The 20,154-nt window shown below is 39.7% G+C and overlaps 1 protein-coding gene across 1 annotated transcript in view; it reads left to right on the forward strand.

Moving 5' to 3' along the window:
* The window catches only part of ryr2a (ryanodine receptor 2a (cardiac)), a 254,922-nt gene that overhangs the window by 176,012 nt on the left and 58,756 nt on the right, over positions 1-20,154 (forward strand). The window contains exons 70-88 of the mRNA XM_049562736.1: positions 1,507-1,637; positions 2,218-2,345; positions 2,615-2,807; positions 3,052-3,134; positions 4,278-4,435; positions 5,857-5,944; positions 7,915-8,007; positions 9,330-9,500; positions 9,810-9,869; positions 10,133-10,267; positions 10,590-10,702; positions 11,121-11,217; positions 11,358-11,464; positions 12,874-12,925; positions 14,142-14,192; positions 14,299-14,398; positions 15,705-15,784; positions 16,466-16,542; positions 19,795-19,868. Coding sequence (XP_049418693.1) covers positions 1,507-1,637; positions 2,218-2,345; positions 2,615-2,807; positions 3,052-3,134; positions 4,278-4,435; positions 5,857-5,944; positions 7,915-8,007; positions 9,330-9,500; positions 9,810-9,869; positions 10,133-10,267; positions 10,590-10,702; positions 11,121-11,217; positions 11,358-11,464; positions 12,874-12,925; positions 14,142-14,192; positions 14,299-14,398; positions 15,705-15,784; positions 16,466-16,542; positions 19,795-19,868 — 1,991 coding nt within the window. The remainder of the gene's footprint in view (positions 1-1,506; positions 1,638-2,217; positions 2,346-2,614; positions 2,808-3,051; positions 3,135-4,277; positions 4,436-5,856; positions 5,945-7,914; positions 8,008-9,329; positions 9,501-9,809; positions 9,870-10,132; positions 10,268-10,589; positions 10,703-11,120; positions 11,218-11,357; positions 11,465-12,873; positions 12,926-14,141; positions 14,193-14,298; positions 14,399-15,704; positions 15,785-16,465; positions 16,543-19,794; positions 19,869-20,154) is intronic.

Consider the following 20,154-nt stretch of genomic DNA (forward strand, 5'->3'; position numbering starts at 1 on the left):
TGCATGCTGTGATTCCGCACCATTACCACGCCAGTGTACGCCTGCTTTGTGCTGAGTAGGTGGAGTCTGCACACCATTTGACAGGTAATCCACTCCACTAAATTTTAGCGGCGAGCGCAGCATATATGTCACCATGACCACGTAGCCCATGCAAACACAAACAAGTCAAGAGAGATTGATAAAACAGAGAACTGATGAATGTCATCCAGGTTACATAAAATCATACTGTGAACATTACTATCCATACAGGCAATTATTGGTCAGCAGGGAAAGCTACCATGGTTTTTGCCCTGTAGGCTGACATTAATGTTTGTTTTGTCAGCTGACAGTTACATGGTTGCTGCTGGCTGACAGATTACATTCCATTTAAGCACTTATCGGCCATCACCATTACACGTTAAGTGGTGCACAGGCATACTGAAATGGAGCAGACCCAGCGTAATTGTGACAGAGAAATCGCACAGCCATAAACTGTTTGAACCAATAAGAAACCAAATGTGTGTTAAAAAGAGAAAAGAGACCAGCATAAGAACCCCATTAATGTGCTGATGTACTTCTACTTCTTTACCCAGCAAGCTCAGTATTTCATTGTGTGTAAAATACTTATGGCAGAATGAGAGGAATGAATTAATTTAACATTGCAGATGTGCTACAGCTGTGACTGTAAAACTTGTAACAAACACATTATCACTGCTAATTCACTATTACCTTGTAAAAAACACACCCAGTGCTGAGCTTCATAAAATCCAAATGCCTCCTCCTGCACTATATCTGGTTTACCTGCAGTTTATTTGTGTTCAGTTCATCTGAATTTCACACTGCACAAATGTTCCTCCTGTAATAGTCTTTGCATTGCAAATGACAGGAGTCAGCATATGGTCCCTAACGGCATCTTTTCAGTTTGAGGAAAACACTGGCAAACAGTTTTCAAACCCAGTGTCTGAACCAGGAGATAAAGATGTTGAAATTTAAACACAGGAAGCAGATTAAGTAAGATGAAACAGAGGCAATTAACAATCCATGGTATTTCTAATAGCTGACGAAAGACCAACACAGTTAACACTGGTTTAGTTACAAATTCACAATTTTGAGTTTCCTAAATGTATAAGACAAGAGAAAGGAAAGGCTAATCTAAACTTATTAAACAATATCACCAAATGTAATATTACGAAACAATATTACAAAGCTGCCTGTCTGAATAGTTTATGGTTTTTAGCATGTTAACAAAAAATAGGCAATCTTGCATATTATTACAGTTTATGAACAAAAGCAATATATGATTGATATGGAAATAATAATAATGAAAAAAATATTTATCTCCTCTCCTTTGCTGTTTCCTCTTGTCTCCTTTCTTCCTGTCCTACCCCACCCCACCCTATCCTATCCTATCCTATCCTATCCTATCCTATCCTACCCTACCCTACCCTACCCTACTCTACCCTACCCCATCCCATCCTATCCCATCCCATCCCATCCCATCCTATCTTATCCTATCCTCCTCTCCAGACAGCGTCCAGCATTAGGGAAGTGTTTAGCTGCCTTCTCAGGAGCCTTTCCTGTTGCATTCCTTGAGCCTCACATCAACAAGTTCAACAGCTTCTCTATCTACAACAGCAAAGGAACTAAAGACAGAACAGGTACGCATGAGTATGATATGTATTTCAATGTTAGCCACTCTGTGCACTTGAATTCTACAAATATGAGAGGATGGAATAACATCAAGTCAATGAATACAAGTCTTGAGGTAGTTGTATCCTCTGAGAATTACAGTGTCTTAGTAACTGAGCTCATCGTGTGTTACTGTGAGATTCAAATGACAGAGAAACGTCTAAAGCACTTAGATATCACGACCATCAGTTGCTGTTAGTTATGGCAGTCTGGTCATTTACCATCACCACAACCATAAAAGACTGATAAGTCCAGATAGATCTCTTCCTTTCTAATGGAGGACAAACACAGCATTGACTGTTCAGAAATTACTCAGCAGGTGTTGATATGGCATGAGCAGAAAGTAACATCTTGTGGAAACCAGTGATAGTGTTAGCAGGCACGCTACGTAGCTTCTGCTTGAAATGCAAAGTTAATTGTGCGTATGTGTGTGTGTGTGTGTGTGTGTGTGTGTGTGTGTGTGTGTGTGTGTGAGTGTGTGTGTAATTATTGAGCTATATATTGATGTGTATATTCATTGTTTAAGTACATTGTCTTTCCACCTCTCAGCTCTAGGTCTTCCAGGGCAGGTGGGGGAGGTTTGTCCTCTGATCCCAAACTTAGACAAGTGCCTGGAGGAGATCATGGAGCTGGCAGAGTCTGGCATGCGATACACTCAGATGCCCCATGTTATGGAGGTGGGACATATAACTAACTAACAAACTTGAAAATACACATCAACTTTTTATCTGTTGTACCCCTATCCACATGAGTTTGTTTCCCTCAAGGTGCTCTGTTTTTTGTCATACCACTAAACCCGAGCTGCCACACCTGAGGTGCCCATTGGCTGACCACTGCTACTAAATAGCTCAGTGGGTTAATGCAGAAGATTGATTTCCCCACAGAGGTTAACAAAACTCAACATAAACCTTATGATTGTAGCATGTTTTTTTTCCATTTTCTCTAGGTGGTGTTGCCGATGTTGTGCAGCTACATGTCTCATTGGTGGGAGCATGGACCAGAGAGCAATCCAGACAAAGCTGACAGCTGTTGCACCTCGGTGACATCTGAACACATGAACACTCTGCTGGGAAACATCCTCAAGATCATCTACAACAACCTGGGAATAGATGAAGGAGCCTGGATGAAAAGGCTAGCTGGTAAACTCTGTGTGCGTGTGTGTGTGTGTGTGTGTGTGTGTGTGTGTGTGTGTGTGAGTGATAATGACATATTTTTTACGTAATGTTGTCAGGTTTTTTTTTTCTATATAATTGTCTTAAATATAATTCCAGGTGGCATGAAAAGGTTTGAATTGCCACACCGCATCAGTCACCTCGACACACATATACACAATTCTTTTTTATGCTTAGTCATTAAACCCTGTCTCTTTTTCCTGCTTCAAAGTCTTCTCTCAGCCAATCATCAGCAAGGCCAAAGCCCAGCTGCTCAAGACCCATTTTCTGCCTCTGATGGAGAAACTCAAAAAAGTGAGTCCTGTCATTTTATTATGTTAAAGATTGTTATTTAGCTCATTAGAATATTGGTGGACTTAAAAAACACACACAGTATATACATATGTTCATTTGATACCATCTTAAGCTATCAGAGATGTGCAAGCAGTGACTTAAAGCTGGGGTAGGCAAAAATCTGGAAAGGCAAAAAAACCTGGCAAAATATACCCACCCTGTACAGCTTTCCACTCTGTGTCCTAAGCCCCTCCCACCAGACGACCATGTGCAAATGCACACACTTCATATGGTAGTTTAGGCTTTTTCCATACACTGATTTACTTAATCTTTCACTTGTACAGCAGTTGCTCCCTGCCACTGTGAACTACTTGCCTTAGAGGACAGTGGACAGCAGTTCTGAAACTGGAACTTTCATCAGCAGCTGCAGCAACTCCATTTCTGCTGGCACAAACCCCTCAGTGCCAGGTTTCACAGTGGGCTGATGGTCAGTGGCAGCATTGGGTCTAACCTGTGTAATGACAGCAACAGAAAGCTTGCTGATCTGATGAGGAGTCAGGGCTGTCCAGTCCCCAGGATGTGGGGTTTGCATTGGCTGCAGTCGGGTTGCTGTGGCTGCTGACTAGGGGTCAGTCTCCGGAACTGCTGCCAGCTGTCCTCCCAGTGAGTTGATCTGCAGCGACAGAGACAGAGGCAGAGGACACACTGTGATTTTAGGCTCTTGCAAATAGCAACTTTCTCTGCAGGATTCTATACCATTAAATCAGGTTTTCACAGAAGGGATGCGCATTTGCATCTGCATTTGTAGGACAGCCAATAGGAGCTCCCTCTCTCTGAAATGACCTGTGATTGGCCAGGGTCTCCTGCCACAGTCTAGATTTTCTAAAGCCTGGAAAATAAGAGTCATGAGGAGGTGCAGAGGTCCAGTTTTTCTTTCAGTCGATTTGAATTACATTATACTAAGTTTATTATAGAATGTTTGCCTAATGACACCAAAAATGAAACTGCCTACCCCAGCTTTAAATAATGTAACAGTAAGTTTGTAAGTCTAATGCAATGTTTTTGCAAAGTAGGACTGTAATACTACTCCTAATACTACCACTAGGATGACAGTATATTTGTTGTTGAAATGGAGAGAAAGCTGTGTGTTACTGTGTCCTGTAGAAAGCAGCAGTTGTGCTGATGGATGAGGAACACAGCAAGGCAGAGGGGAGGGGGGAGATGTCAGAGACAGAGCTTCTCATCATGGACCAATTCACCATACTGGTTAGAGACCTGTACGCCTTCTACCCTCTCCTCATAAGATTTGTTGACTACAACAGGTACAGTGCGCTTATTACATCACTTACTGTAATGTGATACTTGCCTGTATGTTTTTGTCCTGTAGATGCTCTGTATAAATAATGATAAGCTGCATGTTTAATTTATTTTGAAGAAAGAATGAGGGATATGGGGACTAGTAGTCTGTGTCTACAATATAAGGACTTTGTTTTTCTTACAGTAAAGGGACCCTGTGGAGTTTTTCTGTAAACAAATAGAAGTTATGTTTAAATTCAATGTTACTCACCAGAACACACTGGGTCTCATTCATGAAATGTAAGCAGAATGAATTTGTGTGTAAACTGTTTGCAGAAGGAAATTAGCGTGTATTTTGGCAATTCATCAATATGTTAGTAGCTCTTATCTTTTCATAGGTATTTACAAAATCTACACCTGCTTCTGAATGCTTCTGAGTGCTTGAAGTGCTTGTGTAAATAAGGAATATTGCCTGGCATTATTAAAAATTACAATTTTAATTTGTATTGTGCTCTGTTATGTTCACAGTACATAAATGCCTTTGAAACATGTAAGTAAAACATGACAAAAGATTAAAAATGTGAATGAGTTATTTAAATTGACTTAATACATGTGTTTTCTACATTTCTGGCATCCCTTTCCAACCTGTATCAATCAGGAGAGAGAAAATGATTTAAATCCCGGGGCATTGGTGGCTCAGTGGCAGAGCAGGCACCCCATGTACAAGGCTGTTGCCGCAGCGGCCCGGGTTCAAATCCAGCCTGTGGCCCTTTGCTGCATGTCCCCCCCCACACTTACCTGTCCTGTACAATAAAGGCAAAATGCCCTATAAAATATATTTTAAAAAAATAATAATAATTTCAATCTCAAGGTCGGAAACGTTTTTCTTTCTTTATCTCTCCTTTGTATGCTCTGTGTTCGCAGGTTGACAGGATGCACCTATCCATAGTAATTATCACCTACATATATGGTGGTCACTGGTGATCATGGGTGGGGATGTATGCTAATTACTGACTAGCAGGAGTACACTATCAGTTTAAAATTGATTGGTATTCATGAACATACACACATGCCCATGATCAAGTCTGGGTTTTCACAGGGCTCATGAAGGCGGTGTAGGTTTTTAGAACCAATGTTTTTTATGTGCAAATCTACGCACATATTTACAAACATTTCATGAATGAGACTGTGTGTATCCTTGAGCATGTTAAGCAAACATGTTGAGTGTATTTCCTTCGCCATTAAACATTTGTGATTTAAGTATTTTAAATCCAGCAGTGTTTACATCCATGTTTATTAGCTTCCAGTCTTCCTCTTCCCTGTCTTTGTCATCGCTACCTGTTGATCAGTGTATAGTGTTAAACCATTGGCACATAACAGGTCTAAACTCCACAGGGAACCTTTAAGTATTGCCACTATGAATTAAACTGTCTTGATATACTGACAGGGCCAGGTGGCTGAAAGAGTCCAACCCAGAGGCTGAAGAGCTGTTTCGCATGGTGGCCGAGGTTTTCATCTTCTGGGCCAAGTCTCATGTAAGAAAGTCACTCAGGGGGTTACAAAGAAACACAATAACATGCAGCTGATTTAAAATGTTTTCAACAGTGATTGCACTATAGAGCTGTTACAAAGTCCCTGCTTAATGCTATATATATACAGTACAGGCCAAAAGTTTGGACACACCTTCTCATTCAATGCGTTTTCTTTATTTTCATGACTATTTACATTGTAGATTCTCACTGAAGGCATCAAAACTATGAATGAACACATGTGGAGTTATGTACTTAACAAAAAAAAGGTGAAATAACTGAAAACATGTTTTATATTCTAGTTTCTTCAAAATAGCCACCCTTTGCTCTGATTACTGCTTTGCACACTCTTGGCATTCTCTCCATGAGCTTCAAGAGGTAGTCACCTGAAATGGTTTTCCACTTCACAGGTGTGCCTTATCAGGGTTAATTAGTGGAATTTCTTGCTTTATCAATGGGGTTGGGACCATCAGTTGTGTTGTGCAGAAGTCAGGTTAATACACAGCCGACAGCCCTATTGGACAACTGTTAAAATTCATATTATGGCAAGAACCAATCAGCTAACTAAAGAAAAACCAGTGGCCATCATTACTTTAAGAAATGAAGGTCAGTCCGGAAAATTGCAAAAACTTTAAATGTGTCCCCAAGTGGAGTCGCAAAAACCATCAAGCGCTACAAGGAAACTGGCACACATGAGGACCGACCCAGGAAAGGAAGACCAAGAGTCACCTCTGCTTCTGAGGATAAGTTCATCCGAGTCACCAGCCTCAGAAATCGCAAGTTAACAGCAGCTCAGATCAGAGACCAGATGAATGCCACACAGAGTTCTAGCGGCAGACCCATCTCTAGAACAACTGTTAAGAGGAGACTGCGCGACTCAGGCCTTCATGGTCAAATAGCTGCTAGGAAACCACTGCTAAGGAGAGGCAACAAGCAGAAGAGATTTGTTTGGGCCAAGAAACACAAGGAATGGACATTAGACCAGTGGAAATCTGTGCTTTGGTCTGATGAGTCCAAATTTGAGATCTTTGGTTCCAACCGTGTCTTTGTGAGACGCAGAAAAGGTGAACGGATGGATTCCACATGCCTGGTTCCCACTGTGAAGCATGGAGGAGGAGGTGTGATGGTGTGGGGGTGTTTTGCTGGTGACACTGTTGGGGATTTATTCAAAATTGAAGGCACACTGAACCAGCATGGCTACCACAGCATCCTGCAGCGACATGCCATCCCATCTGGTTTGCGTTTAGTTGGACGATCATTTATTTTTCAACAGGACAATGACCCCAAACACACCTCCAGGCTGTGTAAGGGCTATTTGACCAAGAAGGAGAGTGATGGAGTGCTGCGGCAGATGACCTGGCCTCCACAGTCACCGGACCTGAACCCAATCGAGATGGTTTGGGGTGAGCTGGACCGCAGAGTGAAGGCAAAGGGGCCAACAAGTGCTAAACACCTCTGGGAACTCCTTCAAGACTGTTGGAAAACCATTTCAGGTGACTACCTCTTGAAGCTCATGGAGAGAATGCCAAGAGTGTGCAAAGCAGTAATCAGAGCAAAGGGTGGCTATTTTGAAGAAACTAGAATATAAAACATGTTTTCAGTTATTTCACCTTTTTTGTTAAGTACATAACTCCACATGTGTTCATTCATAGTTTTGATGCCTTCAGTGAGAATCTACAATGTAAATAGTCATGAAAATAAAGAAAACGCATTGAATGAGAAGGTGTGTCCAAACTTTTGGCCTGTACTGTATGTATATACATATATGTATGTATATACATATATGTATATATATATATATATATATATATATATATATATATATATATATATATATATATATACATATATATGTGTGTGTGTGTGTGTGTGTGTGTGTGTGACCTTGTTTTTAACCCAAGAGTCTGAAGCTTATACAGCATCAGACAGCACAACAGTAAGACCTTGGAGTGATGAATGTTGTCATCTTTCTGCAGAACTTCAAGAGAGAAGAGCAGAACTTTGTGGTCCAGAATGAAATCAACAACATGTCCTTCCTCATCACTGACACCAAGTGTAAGATGTCCAAGGTATGGACACATGGATAGAAGGGATGAATCAAGGTTTACATGTCAGAAGTTTGTTGCTTGTCACTTCTGTGTTGTGTCAGTGCACATTTAAAGGAATAGTTCACCCTCCAAATGACTAATGGTATATCAATTACTCACCCTGTGTTCTGGAAGAAACCCTTATTTTCTTGCATGCCTCCATGGTGAATGAAGAAATCAAAAATTCTTGATGGATTGAAGTCCTACAACTCCATGTTTTACAACAGAGAAACTATATCAAAACATCAGTTTACAAACTCTTAAACAACTGGTGTAGTATAATCCATTGTCTTTATCCAGGTGTATGCTCAGTACCTCCCAAACACATGCACGTTTGCTAAAACTTTACTCTTAAAAACTAAACTGAAAGTAAAATTTGTCTATGCTTTCTTCAAAGCCAGACTCCACTGACAAAAGCAGTAATTTAAACACAGGAGTCGCTGGACTACTGCTGCCTCAATCAGTTAGTTTGTTTGTGTTGTTGTGTGACTTTGGTGTTTTAAAGGGTTAGTTCAGATTCACCAAATTCACACAATAAAACAAACACAAACTGATGGAGGCAGTGGCAGTCCAGAAGCTCAGCTTAGTAAGGTAAAATTACAGTTTCTGTCAATGGAGTCTGGCTTTGAGGAAAGCATAGATAAGTTTTCCCCATCAGAAAGGACTGTCTGTTGGGAAGTACTTAGCATAAGTCTGTAAAAATGAGACTTTGATTATACTGCACCACTTGTGTGAGAGTTTGTAAACTGGTGTTTTGGTATATTTTGCTGTTGTTACATGTGAACCCAATGACTTCAATTCATCAATAATCTTCTCAGTTTTTGGATTCTTTGCTCACACTGAAGGGCTGGGCATTAAGGACAAAATTCATATCTCTGTATTTACAGGCTGTCTGGCGATACACAATATATGTCTCGGTATTTTCTATGAAATGGAAACATGTTTTCAGTTGCAAGTCAAAGCCACATTTGAGATGTCACAAGCAGTATCATAAAAATAGACTGTTATCAAAATAAAATGCAAAAACAGTGATTCCCCTGAAAATATGCAGCTGCACAACAGTTCTCCTTTCTCAACAGCTCCAAAACACTAGTTGGAGGTGGGGTTTCAGTGAAGTGCTGTAAAGTTTAGTTTATTAAACATTAAATATGGGCGACAATGTCAAACATGATCAAATTTCAAACAAATGATATACAAATGGTTATTTGGGGGGTGAAGTATATGAAAATAATGGAAAAGATAACACAACACTTAATAGACCAGTGTATGCATTTATTGTCTTCTGATGTTTGACTTTGTCTCAGGGAATAGTGTCAGACCAGGAGAGGAAGAAGATGAAGCGGAAGGGGGATCGATACTCGATGCAGACAAGTCTTATAGTTGCCACTCTGAAGCGCCTGCTGCCTGTTGGACTCAACATCTGTGCCCCCGGAGAGCAAGAGCTCATCGCACTGGCCAAGAACCGCTTTACCCAGGTAGGAAAACATCACTTGTCTACTAGACTGTGAAAATTGCTGTTTTTTTTCTGATATGTATGGGACAAGGGGCTGTATGAGTTTGAGTTGATGAATTTATACAACTTCATAGATTAATAAGAACATCCCTCACATTTACTTTAGGTCAAATAGTTCAAGTTACATCATACCACCAACACATACATGTTTAATTTGCCATATGTATTTTTTGCTTATGATTTCATTACAATTGTTTTATGTCATTCAAGGCCTATTATTTAATGGTTGGCTTTGTGTCACAAAAAAATCATGCATTTTCTCTGTTCACAGAAAGATACGGAGGAAGAAGTTCGAGAGATCATCAGGAATAATCTCCATTTACAGGGAAAGGTAGGAATACTTTAAGCTTGAGAATTAAGAGTGTATGTACTGCAAGTAGATATATATATTTGGTATAAACTGAACGTAACTCTATGCTTTATATTACACAAGAGAAATAAAAATGTTTTATAGTGGATAGACTAAATGGTAACAGCTACAACATTTGTAGCTCAAATCTACCACATTTAATCGATCTAAAAGTTCATAGTGGTCCACATCTTTGACACACATTGTAACGCATGTGTTTGTGACTGTATGTGTGTCTTGCACAGCTGGAGGACCCAGCTATTCGTTGGCAGATGGCTCTGTACAGAGACCTCCCCAATCACTATGAGGACACCTCTGACCCAGAGAAGACTGTGGAGAGAGTCCTGGAGATCGCTCATGTCCTCTTCCACCTAGACCAGGTGTTTGTGTGTGTGTGTGTGTGTGTGTGTGTGTGTGTGTGTGTGTGTGTGTGTTATTAGAAGAATAAAAGATGACCCAGGTCAGAAGACATTTGCAACATCGCATTTCAATAATTGGAACTACCCATATAATATCTACAGCTCTATATAATCACGTTTGGGTTGATGAACTGTATATTTGTGCTCCTCTTGCAGCCACCTCTGAGGGAAACTTTAATAATGATAAGGTCCTCTAAGGCCAAAAATAAACAAAAGCACGTCTGATGGTGAGCTGTGTTAGGAGAAAGACTGCCATAGTTATTGGTTGAGTTTGTGTGTTTAGGTTGAACATCCTCAGCGCAGTAAGAAGGCTGTGTGGCACAAACTGCTGTCCAAACAGAGGAAGAGAGCAGTAGTTGCTTGCTTCAGGATGGCGCCGCTCTATAACTTGCCCAGGTACAGTTACATATGTAGTTTTTTAGTTAACGCACTCATACACTAGGGTCTGGCAGTTGAACAAAATAGATCGGCAACAGGCAGTTGGCCAAATTCATCGTCATTTGTTTTATATATTCTCTTTTAACACGTCTACTGTTTTCTTCATTCCAAGAACAATGTAACCTTTTATTCTGCGTGCACAAAAATAGTCTGTGATAGTCTGTCCTTTTAAGTGGGGGTAACTCATTACTCATTTAAATCAAAATAACTGGACAGAACACACATATCAGCACTGGTTGTTGGGCTGACGGTGGCCGGCTGGAAATATTTAAAAAATCCCGCAATTCTAATATACAGAGTGTGCATGTGTGTAAACTGTAGGTCTGGTCTATCTTGTGAGGAAGTTTTTATTCTTACCCATTTTCCCCCAAACTAGGCATCGGGCTGTAAACCTGTTCCTGCAGGGCTATGAGAAGTCCTGGATTGAGGCAGAGGAACATTACTTTGAAGATAAACTCATAGAGGATCTCGCTGTAAGTTAATTTTAATACAAATGTAAGACAAATTGCATTATTTTGACCCCCGGCAGAATTTCTTGTACTCTGAGGCTATTGAAGGCTATTCTCAGTGTATTGTAATGTCGCCTGTGATTGATAATGTGTTTTTATCTCAGAAACCAGGAGACCAGGAGCCATCTGAGGAAGAGGAGGGGGTGAAACACATTGATCCGTTGCATCAGCTCATTCAGCTGTTCAGCAGAACAGCCCTCACAGAGAAGTGGTGGGTTCCCATGTATATATGTGTAAGGTGCAAGGTTCTACCAAGTGTTTCTGTTCCAGCATTAGTTACAGTCAATATGTTAACAGTTACAAGGGCTAGTAAAAGAAGGGCTGTCTTTATCTGGCCATTTCAAGCTATGCATTTACTGGTGTTTTATCCTTGCCACCACCTGAAAAAAGCATCTGGATCAGTCTGACTGTTGACTGATGTTCAACTCCCTTCAACAGTCACGTGTTTATCTCTCTAGTCTTTGCTGTTTCACATCAGGTGGGTACAGTCTGCCGCACAGGGAGAGGTTGCTCATTGATTGTTTTCAGCCGGCACTGATTCAAAAACATTAGCTCAAAATAGCTAAAAGCTGTTTTCAGCACTGCTTGATTCTTAGTTGGATCAACAGTACCAGTACCTTGCATAGCCATATAGTCATATGAGTCAATGCTGCATAAAAAAGCTTAAGGGACATTTCTCCAAAATCAAAAATATTTTATGCCTCCATGCTGTCAACAGCTGTGGCATTATGTTTTCAGGCTGTCCATTTGTTTCATTCTGGTGAACACAATATCTCAAGAACACCCTAAAGGAATTTCTTAAAATTTGCACAAACATCCCCGTAGACCCAGCGATGAACTGATCAGACACTGTAACCTCACAAATTTTTTTTTTTTGGCCATAACTGAAGAATTCACACACAAATTATGACAAATTTTACAAAAAATACTAGGGGTTAGGGTAAAGATGTGTGTGAAGCATTCATGTTTTTACAGACATGAATATAAATTGTAAGTGCAACTTGACTGGAGGCATACAACTGCAAGGCGGTAGCTCTAGTCCCTCTTACCTATAGTGTTAATTATCAGTCTAGATTAAAAAATGAGAAACTCAGCAGCAGTGTCTCTTTCCAGAAGTCATGATGCAGTAACTTAAGATAATTCACAAACCTTGTTGTGAGCAGATTCATGTTGATACTATTTTCTTTCTATTGAACTACACCTGTTACCGTATCACTGCACAGAATGATGCGTGCATCCAATGCTAGCTCACCAAGCACCACTGAGCTAGCTAACGTTACAGCTCAGCCAAGGACGCAATTAGGGGCCATACACATGCCACCTTTTTTGCACCCTCAGATTCATTGTTTTCAATGTAGACACATGGCAGACGTGCTCAAACGTCAGAACGTTGCCGTCGCGGCATGCATGCATTCCCAAGCACCTATTTTTCAGAGCGCAACAGCTCAACTCAACTGATAAATAGCACTACAGGTAAGGGGGAAAATATGTATAGTTTTATTTTAGGGTTAACTATCCTCTTAAAAGCAGCTACATAATAAAACCTGTTGAGTTATGTGTGCCAAGTATTTGTAGCCATTCAACTTGTGCTAATGTGTGTGCTTGTATTTCCTGTTGCAGTAAACTGGATGAGGATAATCTCTACATGGCCTATGCTGACATCATGGCTAAGGTACCAGCTGCTTAATACTAGTACTAGAAACCTTTTCATTACTAAGAATCAGAATCTGGTGTATTGCCAAGTAGGTTTTCACATACTAGTAATTTGCTTAGGTGGTTTGATGCATAACAGTAAAGAGAAAAGTAAAGAAGTACCAGTCCATATCCATTAGTAGCTTTGTCACCTTCTACCTATGCCAATCCTCAATGCCTATGTGCAGTTTGACATAGATTGACCACGTCAGCGTGTAGAAAAACATGGAACAGACAGAATGACTGACTGACAGAATGACACATTGACAGTTTCCGTGATAATGTACAGCATACCATACCATGACTTAGTCATACCAAAAATTAGAAAAAAAAAACAAATGTCCTGTTCTACATATCTACCAAGTTTGGTAAAAATCGATATGGCGGTTAGGCCTAGATAAGAAATTAGCTCTCTAGCGCCCCCATTTTGTTTGATCGGGTCAATAATGGACGGGTCCCCTCAGATTATGTGTGGTCATATGCCTACAAAGTTGCATGGTAATCGGTGAAACCCTTGAGATGTTATACACCTTTACGTGATGAGCCACGCCCTCCGCAATATTCATTGCCTTATAGAAGCTCAGTTTTAGTTAGTTTTCCAACTTTTGCCAAGTAAGAACTTTAAATATTGGTCCCTAGATTATGTTCACCAAGTTTCATGCAGCTCGGTCAAACTTCCTAGGAAGAGATCAATTTTAAGTGTTTTTCAAAAAATTCAAAATGGCGGAAAATCTATATAACTGGGAGTTATGGGTTCTTGAGGCAAATTTGTTCCTCATGAGGAGAGGCATCTCTGTGCAAAGTTTCATGTCTCTACGACATACGGGACATGAGATATGCCCATTCAAAGTTTGCAATTTCAGTCGGTTGCTATAGCGCCCCCCTTTGGCCAATTGATGGATTGATTGCTTCATTCACATCCTCCCATGACCCTCTACCACTGTGCCAAATTTCACATGGATTGACCAAGTCAGTGAGAAGAAAAATGTAGAACAGACACACCCACACACAGACAGAGTTTTCGTCATTATATAGTAAGAAGATAGTAAGAGAAAAGTCAAGAAACATAAATATGGAGATAGAAAAATATACAGTAAGGATATTTTAAAAATACTCCACAAAATATGAACATTATCTGTTTTGCAAGATATCATCCCTTTGCTGTCCACATTTAACTCTCATCTTTGCTCCCTCAGAGTTGCCATGATGAAGAAGATGAGGATGGAGAGGAAGTGAAGAGTTTTGAAGTAGGTGATCAGTCATTCTCCATGTCTGTCTGTCAGTCTCCATGATGGTTTTGGCTGTGAACATGTATATGTGCATACACAACATGTATCTTGTTTACATAAATAGGAGAAGGAGATGGAGAAGCAGAAGCTGTTGTATCAGCAGGCTCGGTTGCATGACCGTGGAGCTGCTGAGATGGTGCTTCAAACCATCAGCGCTAGCAAAGGTTGGTTATACCTACTCCGGCACTCCGGCTTCCTCCCACAGTCCAAAGACATGCAGATTGGGGACTAGGTTAATTGGTAACTCTAAATTGTCCATAGGTGTGAATGTGAGCGTGAATGGTTGTTTGTCTCTATGTGTCAGCCCTGCGATAGTCTGGCGACCTGTCCAGGGTGTACCCTGCCTCTCGCCCGATGTCAGCTGGGATAGGCTCCAGCACCCCCGCGACCCTCAAGAGGATGAAGCGGTTAGAAGATGAATGAATGAAAACAGACAAACCATTAACACAATATGTACTTTCTGGAAAAACTTGTCTTAAAATACAATCAAACACTGAACATGACTTTTTTAGGCAGTTGTGTTTATATTAACGTAGAGACTATTACTATTTTTTAATTACTATTATTATTAACTAAGACATACAAATCTCTTAATGCATACAGTTTTGTGCTTTGCAGTCACATCCAGAATGTTTATTACCAAGATTTGACAACTAATTTTTGTTCTAGCAACCATAAAGGTCTTTGATTAGCTTCAAACGGTGAAAAATATTAAGGTTATCTTTTTTTTTGTATTCCTATTATGACAGCTAGCGGCACATGAAGACATTTTTATTCCGGGTGTCTGCTGTTTTTCTGCCACTAGTATGCGTGCACAACTGCTGTGACGTAACTGTGATGTCCACTTTTAATTTGGTCTTTTGACTTTCACTAAACTGAAAAAACAAAACAAAAAAAAAACACTAAAATAGCAACAGCCGTGGCAGCAGCCATACAGTGTGTATCTGAGGTTACGCCATCAAAACATCACATAACCAAGGTTGCAATATGCACAACTTTAAGCCTTAAAAATTAAGGCCAACAAAGAAGTGCCAAAAACCGCAGTTCCTCTAATGGCCACTTGAGGCTGGCTCTAAAGCCAGTTATTCCCCATAGACCCCTATGTTAAAATACCCAACTTTACAGTAGAAATAAACATGTTCACAGCCTGGTTAGGAAAAACAGTTTTATTCCCTATAGCTTATTTCAAAATTAATGACAACTGTAGGGGGGTGAATTTTTATATAACTCACCCATTTATATTTTATTAAGGCTTAAAGTTATGCAAAATGGCCAAAATGCCAAATTTGAGGCTTCAAAGCAGGTGTCTAAAAAGCAGTGGGTAACAGGTGACATTCATATACAGTCTATAATATTCAATTAAAAGTTAAAGTGCACTGATTCATTGTTGGGTGAGACATGGACTTTTGAATGGCCCTGGCAGATAAAGGACTAATTAGTGTCCTCTGTGTGTGTGGTTCCTTTTCACAGGTGAGATGGGTCCTATGGTGGCCTCTACTCTGAAGCTGGGCATAGCTATTCTTAATGGAGGAAACTCTACTGTACAGCAGGTATTTCACTGTTCAGTCACTTCTTTTTCTATCATACACATTTATTGTGATTTTATATTTGTTACTGTTTGCAATGTATTTAAAAAAAACCCTACACACTCAGTGGTCATCTTATTAGGTACACCTGTAAATTTGTAAATCCAAAACAGCTGTTCTATTATAGTTTTTATGTTTCTAATGTCCATATCAAAAACTGTTAATAAAATTATGTGTTTCAGCAAAATTATCTGTTTCAGTATTGAGCTCATAGTAAGCGATGATGTTATACTGGACTGTATTCCTAATACTCTGCCACCTTTGTGTGTGTAAATACAACCTTTAAACACCACCTTTAAATATGACCTTTATAATGAACATATAATTGAATGTAAATACTTTTGACAATGTCAACAAAAACAGAGTATTTTGAGCTTCGTAAAGGTCGATGCAATGGCAGGGCGGTTGTGTTGGACTGAACAGCAGGAACATATGAATGAAATATGCAGACCAAGCAGTATTCTTGTGAAGTGTATTGTTTGTTTAGACTCTGTCAGAGGTGCTGTTCTTCATGAGAGATTAAGACCATAGTGTATTCATATTATCGTGTCCACCTCCTGTACTTGTTTAAAGCAGAATGTGGTCTCAAATTTATAATACAGCTGTTCCATTGTTCTCTGTGGTCTCTCTCCATCTCTTGGACAGAAAATGTTGGATTATCTGAAAGACAAAAAGGATGTGGGCTTTTTTCAGAGTCTGGCTGGTCTGATGCAGTCATGCAGGTAACTCTACAAACTCTTCCTGCTTCAAGACTGAAACAAATACCACAGGTGGGTTGGTTGATGGGTTCTGACTGTGTGGTGTTTGACAGGCTCAATCCAAGAGCAGTCAACCATGTTTAACTCAAGGGTGCTTAATAACTAAATGTAAAAGAAACAAAGTAATGGCCAATAATGAGGGTCAGATTCCTTGAGCTCTTCATGGACCTTCTCCTTTGTATCCATGTTTCAATTCATACTGTGAGGCAACCCCTCCCCGAAGAAGGGCAGGAGAGTTCTCTCTCTCTACATGAGATGAGCATAGATGTGTTGTCTCTTGGAGCTAGATCAAATAAAAGATTTAGGGATGCACAATATGGATTATTTCCAGCCGATACCCATAATTACCTGCCTCTCATTGTAAATTCAGATAAGTTAGCCAATTATTCATATTTCTGTATTTTAAAAAGAAGCTTATAATCTGCAGTTTGCACACACCTGGAGGTAAGAGAGGCTAAGATGTGCTCAGAAAATATAGATATTTTGATATTCTATAGCCCTGATCCATCTAAATCTAACTGACATCACCACTGTTAACACAACAAACACAAAGAACAGTTCTGACTCTTCAAATGTTAATTTATTTTTTTCTAGTCTATTTAAATATTACACTATATATACATATATATATATATATATATATATAGATATATATATATATATATATATATATATATATATATATATATATATATCCTTCAACCCAGCGTCTAACCTGTTAAACAGCAGCAGGAATTTTGCGGATTTGGTGGGGAATCCGGTGGTCAGGAATTAGACCCCAGGATGCAATCATGTTGTCCTCCTCTGAAACTGAAAAAATGGATCTCTAGTCAGCGTGCTGTGCAAGCTTTTTTTTTTTTTTCTTACTTTCTGTGTTTATTGGCAGGGTGTATACCACCACCTAATGTGTCAGGGTATGTAGATGCTACCTTTGCATCATGCATCCCGAGAAAGATTCATAATTGATATGTTATTTGCTAGCCTAATTCTTATACAAGTAATATTTATAATGGCTTTTTTTTTTTAAGATATTTTTCTGGGCATTTTTAAGCCTTTAATTGATAAGACAGATGAGCGTGAAGGGGGAGAGTGGGGGAGTGACTTGCAGCAAAGGGCCACAGGCTGGAGTTGAACCCAGGCCGCTGCGGCAACAGCCTTGTACATGGGGCACCTGCTCTACCACTAAGCCACCGACGCCCCAATATTCATAATGGCTTAAATAAACTATCAGTATACTATACTATTATATACCATCTTTGCTGCGCAAGAGTTTTGTGTGATTGGGCATTAAAGGCCCATCTCATGTTGATGCCTGTCCCAAATATACACCAGTTGAGTCCAGTGACTGAAGCAAACAAACGTTGAGGCTATTAATTGAAATTTGCACAGCTGATTAGACTGTTCAGCAGTTGGAGCTGCAGCAGCGGCTGTGATACACAGCTCATGGAGGCAATCCAGGTACCTAAACACAATTAGAGCCAGACTGTGTCAAAATTGCCCCTCTTCTCTGAGTCCTGATGTGGTAAAATCTGAGCACAAAAACATGTGTCTAGATTCAGTCTGTCTCGTACTTTATGGGGATATTATTAGTTTGTCCATTGTGAATGAATCTCCATAAATCTGTTTACATAACTAACCTCAGAAACTTAACATTATTTTTAGTTTTTTTATATGTCTCTGTGCCTGGGATAGCCATGGCCAGAGCCTTTATGTTTTTCACATTGTCTGTCCGTCTGTACATACCGTTCTTGTGAATGTTATATCTCAAGAATGCCTTGAGGGAATTTGTTGCAAATTTGGCACAACTGTTCACTTGGACACAAGGATAAACTGATTAGATTTTGGTAGGTCGGGGTCACTGTGACCTCATCCATCTCATTCTGGTGAATGTGATATTTCAAGAACACCTTTATGGGGGCAACCTCTAGCTCACCTGGTAGAGTGTGTGCCCAATACAGGCTGAGGCCTTTGTAGTCAGTTCTGACTTGAAGCCCTTTGCTGCGTGTCATCCCCTCTCTCTCGTCCACCTTTCCTATCTTAAGCTGTGCTATTTTATTAAAGGGAAAACGCCTAAAAAATAATCTTCAAAAAATACACCTTTATGGAATTTCTTCATAGTCGGCACATACGGTCAATGGACTAAAGGATGAACTGAATAGATTTTGGTGGTCAAAGGTCAAGGTCACTGTGACACTAATTATGACAAAATTTCACAGAAATGTCTAATAGGATAAAATTTTGAAGTAATGATGTTTTATTTCCAAAAGGTCAAAGGTCACCTTCATTTTGAGATGTTATTGTTCTTGAAAAATACTTGTCTGGCCATTACTCGACTTCATAACTGAGGAGCAGAAGGGGAGACATGTGGTCAGATAGTGAATTGGTGACACTAATCTTGAGTGTCCACCTTGAAACTGTGCTGATTCCAGTTTCTTAAATGTGAACATTTCCTGGTTTCTTTACTCCTCTGTGACAGAAAACTGATTATCTTTGGGTTATGGACAAAAGAAGATATTAAAGGATGTCATCTTGGGCTTTGTGAAACAATGATTGACATTTTTTAAAATTTTCTGACATTTTATAGACCAAAAAACTGATCGATAAATTAAGACAGTAATGTATAGGTTGTGGCTCCACTGGGTACATTGCAAACTGGAACTGCCAGTTGTTAATTTGGCATACTTTAATTGTTTGTAACAATAGGGCTCAAGGCCCACAGTGTAATTCACTGAATCCATGTCAACATTACAATTCCTGTTTACATCATCCAAAGCACTGTGGGAAATTAGGGCATGATTATCCCCCAAACAGAAATAAAACATCAGGACTTCCTTAAATAAGTAAGTGTCAGACACTATAATGATCTTACAGTGTTGTGTCTTTGACCATCCCTGACTATCTTGGTGCAGTTAAAATTTTCATTAGCTATTCTTTTTATCAGTAAAGGCAAGGTCAATGTGATTAGAATGCAGTATTTTTTGTAAAATTTGGCAAAAACTTCAAGATCATCAGAGAAGACTTTTTTTCACATTAAAATGTAAATTGCAGCCTTCAGATGGTACTTTGGACAAAGGTGTATTCAGGACAGTGCTCAGCCACTGGTCAAGTTTGCAGGGGGGAGGAAGGTCAGCAAAGAGAGGATAAAATTACAATAGTGTTCTGGCAGCTTAGCTGCCTGGACCCTAATAAGAGATTCACAACTTATCTTTGTTTCAGTGTTCTGGATCTAAATGCATTTGAGCGGCAGAACAAAGCAGAAGGACTGGGGATGGTGACAGAGGAAGGATCAGGTAAGCCTCCCCATAGTATGTTAACACCTCATTGGTTTATATTTTTGAATGGTTACAGCAAAAGAAGGAAAAGCTCTTTTTCTGATTTACAGATAATTGGTTGATATTAAAATGCTTTTCTTCACCAGGTGCAGGTAAAATTCATAAATGTCACTTGAGTTAACTTAAGGATGGTACATTTAAAGCTACCTATAAAAACCCAGAGGCCACTTGGTTTCATAGAGGAATGATAAGCAAAAACCCCCAACTGAAAATATCATTGTTGAGATTTTTAAAGCGTTAACAT

The sequence above is a fragment of the Epinephelus fuscoguttatus genome, linkage group LG20 (assembly GCF_011397635.1).
Source record: "Epinephelus fuscoguttatus linkage group LG20, E.fuscoguttatus.final_Chr_v1".
Taxonomy (NCBI): domain Eukaryota; kingdom Metazoa; phylum Chordata; class Actinopteri; order Perciformes; family Serranidae; genus Epinephelus; species Epinephelus fuscoguttatus.